The 8924-nt window shown below is 34.9% G+C and overlaps 1 protein-coding gene across 1 annotated transcript in view; it reads left to right on the top strand.

Moving 5' to 3' along the window:
* Positions 1-239: 239 nt before the first annotated feature.
* The window catches only part of LOC149153363 (transcription factor-like protein), a 34199-nt gene continuing 25514 nt past the window's right edge, over positions 240-8924 (top strand). The window contains 1 exon segment of the mRNA XM_089439150.1: positions 240-545. Coding sequence (XP_089295276.1) covers positions 378-545 — 168 coding nt within the window. The 5' untranslated portion in view covers positions 240-377.

Genomic DNA, 8924 nt, shown 5'->3' with positions numbered 1-8924 from the left:
AATAGACACTAAAAATTCTTACGTGATTTTTACCAAAATAATTTCAATAGTTAATAAAAATTTTAGCCATAAAACTTTACATTTATAAAAATTTTCCATTTTAAAACCATCTTAATTATTAAAAATTTAAATCATAATCAAAATTTTAGGGAATTTGAGGAGAAAGTTTCCGCAAGGGTAAAAAGCCTGATGTTACATATTATTAAGAAAACACTTACGTGGTCAAATATATAGGATAATAACGATTAACCCGAATAAGGGGACAAAGGGCTGTCCTTGTTTCATAGTAATAGGTCGCTGATAACTCCTGCCACAGAGTCTGGGGTTAGACATCAAAATTGCAGAAATCCGGGGTAAAACAAAGCAGGGGAGCCAAAATGTCTGGCCGCATGCTCAGAAAGGCACTTAGGGAGCAGGAAAAACTGACGGTATCTTCTCAATTTCAATCAAATGACGAGGACGACGCCGATTCAAATGATTCTAGTGAGCCTGCTCGCTCTTCTCCTCCTGTAAATCGTTTCGATCTTCTCGATACACAGGCAGAGGTAGGGTAATTTCCCCGAAGTTTCTACATTAAATATATATGTACCTTCAGTATCTGTTAACCTACCATGATATCAATGGTGTACTTCGTATTTTACGGGCATTAATGTTATCATTATTCATGTCGATTGGGGGAGATTAAGACCGCGTTTGATTTATTATCCCATGAATTTGATTGATTGTGGATTGAATTTGGGATTCCCAATTTGATATGCACCGGGCAGACTTTCTTCCCGGAACTATGATGTCACAGGCAGTGGGTGCACACTTGCAAGGTTCCGGGCAGGTATTCTGCATGGTGCATATCGCTCAAATTCTGACAATTCTTAAAGAAAGAATTAAATGTGCAGTTTTTTTTCTGTTTTTTTTGTTTTTGTACTATTCAACTAAAATTGCCCAGGACGTGCCATTACCTCATCCCTTTGAAAAACATTCAATACGGGTGGGGACTGACTACAACGAGATTGAAACCCTTCTGGACAGCTCAACGCTCCATTATCTATCTCGCCAGTGAACCAAGCCCATTGGCTTTTAGATATATATTTATAATTTTATAAAACTGGCATCCTAATGACTTTGATCCTCACGGTGGTTTGGAGCAGTATTCAAATTTGAAGGGTCGATCTTAATTTATTTTGGAAGGGTATATATTTATATAATTTTTTGAAGATAAAAGATTATAAAAAAATTGTACGTCTGTATATTAAATAAACCCTTCATAAAAATGAAATACCAAAATGAAATAGTGCCTTTTTAAATTTAAAAAAATCTTAAAAATTTAAAGAGTGGTAGGGCCTCGTGTTTCACTGCCCATGTCTATTTAAATCGCATCTTGAACTAGCCCCTTTCGTACACAGCTGGTCTCTTCAAGGTTATTGCCTATTTGGGATTTTCAAAAAATTGATCTCATCCAACAGGGGAACTACCAGAGTTTGATGTCTCTGTAACCAGTGCCAAGTCTAGGGCATCTAAGTAGAAGAGGCGGTGAGGCGCCAAGGTTAGGAAGCTGGCTTTATCCCATCTAACATATTTGATGGTAATGAATATCTTCATTTTTGTATTTAGCAGGTTTATATTATGGAATGAAGTAGAAATTTGACTATTCAGTGTTTCTCTTTTGTCACAGATGCAATTTTGACCTTTGTAGAAGAGGCTAGTTCTAGAGTTAAAAAGGACCAATATGCGGTCATTTGTTCTAAAAAGTATTAGATATAATTAATGATTAATAATTAAATAATCCATGGAGGTGGTCCTCGTGCAAAATGAACAATGCTTATTATTAACCTCATTCCCTAAGATTAGGTTACTCATAAAATAGTGATCTCTATCCATCTAATTCGATAAGCAATATGTCTCCCTATGATTTGAAAAAATATTAGAACATAATCTGACTTTCCCTCTTTATTACATAATCTTACTTTCCTTCTCCATGTGATAGTAGTAGCATGTAAACACGAGTCCTATGTATAAATGAATACCTTTGTATGAAGATCACACCTAAATACTAAGCTTCCATCAGACAATGACTTCCATCATGTATGACAAAAAAGGAAATCCCATAAGATCTGCCAGGGAAAAATACATATGTTAAAAGTTAGATGTATAATAGGTTAATCTTGTTCTCTTCCATCACCTGAAAGTAAATATCTGCCAGGGAAAAATACATATGTCACAACATAGATGTATAATAAGTTGACCTTGTTCTCTTCCATCACTTGAAAGTAAGCGTTTTCTTGTCCTCTTCGCAACTTATGATTCTCTGCCAAGTGTTTTAAACACCACCAAATGAGTTTTGAAACTCCACAACATATCTCTCTAGGGCTGTTGCTATTTGCTGGAATTTATTTGGTCCACTTTGTCATGTGTCCCATCGTTCATTTCCTTATTTAAAAGAGGATGTCTTTTATTTCATATACATCTTTTACATTTTGCACTCTCTACATGCATCTGTGTCACGAGCACTAAGAAGCAAGCTCTTAGTGTTTTCATATCTTCTTACAGAAGTGGAATTTATTTGGTCCACTTTGTCATATGTCCCATCGTTCATTTCCTTATTTAAAAGAGGATGTCTTTTATTTCATATACATCTATTTACATTTTGCACTCTCTACATACATCTGTGTCACGAGCACTAAGAAGCAAGCTCTTAGTGTTCACTGTTTTCATATCTTCTTACAGAAGACGTTCAACTTCATCTTGGAACAAAACATTATCAATGTTAATAAATGTTGGCTGACGTCTATGTCACGAGCAAGAAGAAGCAATTTTACTTTATTTTTTTTATTTTCACATCTTTTGGTAAAAGATGTTGTAACTCATCTTGGCAAAAAAAAAACATTATCAATGTAAATGAAGGCATGCACTTTTTATAATGTGATGCCCAACTCTAGCTCTCCATTTTTATAATTTTAGATATTTGGAATAGGCTGTTAATATGAATTTATACAGCTCCATTATCTTTGGAGTACAATCTTTATTCTCCAAAACCCCAAGCATGGAATATTTACATCCTTCTATGTTAATTCATGAAAGGGAAACATTTAGAATTATAGTTTCACTCATTGCGCAAGAATTATGTAAGATAATTGGCACACATATTTTTTCACTTTCCCATTCCAAAAGATTAATAACTTCTTTCAATGACTCCTCAATTCCAATGGTTTCAACAATAATAAAAACTATAACTATTAGTGATTTTCTTTATAATAAATAAATAATAATAAACTCATTTCAAATAAAATTAATAAGAATTTATTACATAATATATTATAATTATTAGTGATTTTATTAATAATAAATGAATACTAATAACTTTATTTCAAATAAAATTAATAATAATTCATTTCATAATATATAATAATATATTCATCTGCGTGTACACTTCCAAATTTATCCAATTTGTCTTTGCTTATTGGAGTTGAAAATTACCAATGACATTAACGTTCATCTTGTATATATGGAAAATTTCATAATAGCTAATCCTAAAACAAATCAAAGAATTGTCATTATGATTTTGTAACGATAAGTGATGAGGGGAAACATGGTTCTAGTTTAAACACCATTAAAAAAAAGATTATAAATTTGTTTAAATAGTTTAGAAGTATGAAAAACAAAAATAAAACCCAAATTTTATGTTTTTAAATTTGTTATCATAATTTTCAGCCATGTTTATAATGCTTCCCCTTATAATTTTAAACAATCCATACAAATTGTTTTAGTCTAGATTAGTGTTTTGTATTCACCTTGTAAATTTAGAAGATTCAATTTGAGGGAAAAAGTTAAAACATTAGAGAAGCTTCCACTATCAACTAGATGGCTTCTCTAATTTTATTTTCCATCATTTTCCTTAATCCAGATTGTCCAGTAGGATGCTGAAAATATTCCACTAATCCATTCATTTGGAATCTTTGCAAAATGTTTGGAGCCACAAGAAGCCCTATAGTCACCTAGTGTGCATGCCCTATTTCATTCAAGGATTCTAATTGATCGTCTTTACTGAATTAGAACACTGATTTGGAAATATATCTTTCTTCCAAACACCTTAAAAAAATTATATTTCATATGAAAATTTTCACAATGCTATTAGAAAATTTAAAATTTAATTCACTTTTAATTTGATTAAATTTTTTTGATGCAGAAACAAAGTTTGTTCCCTCCTACAATAACTCTTTTAATTTCAATAACCCTGATGAGCTTCTAGGCTAATATTGTTCAATCTACGGTTTGTTGTGATGATTTTTTCTCACAAAAAATGAAAATATATTCAATTTCATCTGATAACACAAATTAACAATATATCAGTGATCAGGAATGATATCTTTCAGTGAAAAGGCGTAAACAGGGGAATAACTTATATTTCGTATTAATAATTTCACAATGTTATCAAAAAATTTTAAAAGTTAATCGGGGAAGCAAAGTTTATTCCATCCTAAACTAGAAATACATTCAGTTTCATCGAATAACAAAATTAACAATACGCCTATGTTTTTTCACATAATAGAATTATGGTCAAAGGTTTTATTCAGGGTGGATTGAAATTAAAATGAAGACCAGAGAAAAAAAATATCCAGCATAGTCTCTTAGTGAAAAACCAAGGGGTGAATTGAAATTAAAATGAAGACCATGACAAAAAAAAATCCAACATAGTCTCTTAGTCAAAACTAGGACACCAAGAGGTGGAGGGTATCTTATGTTGGTTGTCCATAACAGCTTAGAAAATTTCATTGTGGCTGGATTTTGACATAGTATGTTTTTTTATAGAAGGTTGTATAGATCTATGCCATTTCAATATTTTTGAAGGTTTGGGGTCACTTCAAAGGCCTCAAAATCCTTGAAAATCAATTGGGGTGTGGAAGAACTATGCTTTTTAAACTTTGACCCATAAACCTACACCTGGGATCTCAATTTCTGCATAGATAGTTTTGGGTATTTTTTATTCATCACAAAGGTGGCATATAAATAATATGGGTCATCCAATACATCTCAGAAAATCTCATTGTCACCGAGATCTGATGAAGTAAAAATTTCACAGAAGATATAGATCTGGGTCGCTTCTGGATATTTCAAGGTTATAGAGGGTTTTAGAGGTCTTGAAAACCCTTGCGGTGTAAAGTAACTATGTCTTTGGATCTCTGCATTTCAACATGTACCAAGCATTTAAATTTTGGCACGAATTTGATAGCAAAATCTGTAGATGGGTAGTTTTGGATAATCTTTATCGTATACAAAGGTGGCATATCATATGGATTATCCAAAACAGTCTAGAGAATTTCATTGTGACCAGAATCTGGTGGAGTAAGTAATTCTAAGAAAAGAACATAATTATAAACAGGTTCTGAAATTTTCAAGGTTTTGGGTCACTTCAGACACCTTGGAAACTCCTAGGTGTGGTTCAGAAGCCTTATAAAACCCTAGGCATGGAAGAACTATGTCCTTGAAACTCTGACATGTAAATTTATACTAACATTGATAGTGAAAAAAATAAATAATAGTTGAATTTTGAAAATAAAATAGGAAAAAGAAGTGGATCAATCTTTCATATGTAAATGATTTTTTTAATTTGAAAAAAATATTCAAAGAAAATAGATATGAAAAATTAGGATTCGCCTTACCTTGTTGACGAATTTCAAAAGATGAAATATATAGTGTATTATTGTATCCAAATCGAGATCCAGAGTCTTTGTAGGAGTTTTGTATCCTAACATGGAACATCGTTGGAAGGTTGTTGGAAGAGATGCCTTCTCTAGAAGAAGAAGCATGAGAAGGTGATGCAGGAAAGAATTGATGAAAGGATTACACGAACTTCTTCTTTAGCAAACCATGGGAGAGCGGCGTTATGACTTGCAACTAGGGCCTGGGGCCAGCCCCCGGGGGTCCAGGCTTCCAGTTCCAACTTCCAGCCTCTAAAGTGGAGAGATAATAGATACATGAGAGAGAACACCACAATGGCTATCTGTAACCATAATATAGCATACAAACCATTGAGTAGGTGGAAATCAGTACACCACATTGAAAAACCAAAACTGAAATTGGTAAGAGAGAGTGCACAAAATTCCAAAAATATGAAAACAACTAGTGCTCAACTTATGATGTCATCACATCCTTCTAGCTGGCATAAACGTGCCCATATCTTGTGCCCATATCTTGTTGGTGACTGGGACAACAGAGAGATGAGGCTGCTTTATCATGACAAAGTCCTTAAGCTCCTTATGCTACTTGATTTGTGCGAGGGTTACATGCTTTTCAAATAAAGACACGTCCTTCACCAACATTCATGGCCTTCATGTTGTAGTAGAAAAAGCATAGGTCACCATCATTCATGGCCTTCATGTTGTTACGGGTTTGTGCATTTCTCACTCCCTCCCATTGCAAGACGCCATTGTTGGCGGCCTGGTGCTCCCATGGCCGTTCATCTAGTTTTATCTTTAATAGCCATAATTTACCCATTTTGAAATGGGAAAAATCTTCTTCCAGGATAATAAATATCCTTGAATTTCCAAAAATGTCCAGCAACCCTTCACACGACATTTTATAATATTATTCAAATTTTTAAAAAAACTTGTAAAAATCAAAATTTAAATTTCTTTTGACAGGTAATTTTACCGTAGCACTTCTCTGACGTGCTAGAGGCCCTTTGAAGGGCTGTGCTGTGTTCAATTTTGAACACTGGTTTGGAGGTCTGCACCAGCTGCTTATGCACTTTCATTCATAATAGTTCTTCTGCTTAAGATTTCACTCAGGTGGTGCATATAAAATGAGGATTGGATTATCTTGTCAAATGATTGTTTATGAGTCAGGCAGCGGCGGGTCTGTTGAAAAAGTAATTTGTAATTACTCGGTCCTCCAACTAATCTGGAGATACAGCTGATTTGTTTAAACGAAACTAACTAATCAAACATTTTTTTACTTACGCTAAAAAAAACGCATAAAGTAAATATACCCAAGAACTAGCAGCTTGCGTAAATAAGTCATCAACATGCAAAATTGTTTGTTATTTGTTGTTGCAAGCCTTTCTATCTCGCCCTTCATTCAGCTGTCACATTGCTGGTGTTTTATCTTGTTTGTGCATCAATGACTTCCATCGTTAGTAACCTCATGACAACATGCTGGCCAGTGCCACTTGCTGATCATGCGCAACACTTATTTTTCCCTGTCGTAGACCATTGCTTTATAATCCTGAGCTAGTAAGAGAAGATTTAAGCAGGAAGAGGGCATTGTCTGGTCAGTATATACTATATCAATATGGCCTGATTTTCTGAAAAAGTTTGAATGCGTGTAGAGGTCGTGTGCTTGCCCTTGTACTGCTCATTAGTTGATAGATTCACTCAAGTTGTCGCTCTCCTTGGACAGGATTCTGTCAGGCGATTATACAGTGTTAATCATAATTGAATTAAAACATGTTCTTTTTTAGCTTTGCCTAAAGCATTCAATGGCCCAGTTAAAGATTTTATATTTTGTTATTGTCATTTAATCTGCCTGGAAATAGCTAATGTAATTTTATTAGACATGTGGGTCTGTGCTCAGTGTCCATACTAAACCTTATTTGCATGTTGGCATTTAATTGATCAGAGTTGTTTATTTCCTTAAAGGTTTATGCTTCATTTTTACCGTGTCTCAAGAATTTCCTTGTGGAGCATGGAGTATGTGGCATTTTATTGCGAGTTTTCAATATTACTCTAAAAGTGTTCACACCGTGTTTGGGTTGCTTCATGAGATTTGGGGTACATGGTATATGATTAGCCCCTGGATAGTTCATGATGGATATGCAGATTGGAGATGTTTTACTCAATGGTTGCTTGAGCTTACTTGGATGTTTGCATGACATTATTGCTTAGGACGTTGGAGGCCTTCAGATAGCTGGGTGGCATTCTACGAACACGCCACACAGAGGAAGTTGCTTGCTTGGAGAATGCCCTGCATTGGAGGATGAGCATTTGGCACTCATGAAAAGAGCGTTGAGCCTTTAGACAACATGGGTAGCTTGGATGCTTACATGGAGGTGTAATGTCCTAGGGTAATTTTACCCTTAGGGTCTTCTGTTCTGGCTAGGGTTTCTTCAATAGATCTCTACAGTAGTACAATTTCATAAACAGTAGATATGCATGAATATAGGGAACTTCAACTACCATATAATATATGCATAAATGTGAGGTTTTCCACAGCAATATGATACTTCAGTCAAAGCACAACTTAGGGCTGACTGCCCAACAACAATGAATGTATCCAGTCAATAATTCAGCAATACAGTGCTGATTTGCACGGTCAGCACTTTAGAAACCCAGATACACTGTATCTATGCTTATTAAATCAAATTCAGCTTTATAAATCTAATACCTACTGTGCTACTCTAGCTTAATGCCAGGAGTCTGACTACCCTGAAGATGATTTCCAGACCTAGACAACAGGATCTAGCTGCCTTTTTCTGAGGGTACCCACAGCCAGAGTGAAGTCTAATTATTCACTGCCCAACATATAGACTAAGAGGGCCCTTGCTGCTACAGATCCTTCCACCGAATATGCTGACCGATAGGCTGATGAATTGATCTGCTGCCTTGAATATTATTCGTTCTGTCTGGAGGATTCTATTGCTGCAAATCCACTACCTGTATTGTTGCACATTGGTCTTCACAGTTCCCTTAATCTCAGACAGATGAAAAAGGGGTACCCGCTGTTACCCTAAGTAGCCTAAGAAAAACCGAATTGTAGACAAATTGCTGCGGCCAACTTTGGTCCTGCGTCCTGGCCCTGTGGCTTGGCCCTGTATTCTCTGTTTGATAAATCTGGTCTACTTACCTGAGTGTTCTATGTAGTTGACTTAGTCTTGACAGGGAGTTCATAAAATCTCATAATATGATGCAAGAAGAAACTCACAGGTGAATTGG

Source organism: Pinus tabuliformis, chromosome 9 (genome assembly GCF_031772625.1).
Source record: "Pinus tabuliformis cultivar Carrire ecotype Pingquan chromosome 9, CPIR1, whole genome shotgun sequence".
Classification (NCBI taxonomy): domain Eukaryota; kingdom Viridiplantae; phylum Streptophyta; class Pinopsida; order Pinales; family Pinaceae; genus Pinus; species Pinus tabuliformis.
Note: the sequence above shows the minus strand (reverse complement) of the source record. Positions and strands in the feature narration are given on the sequence as shown.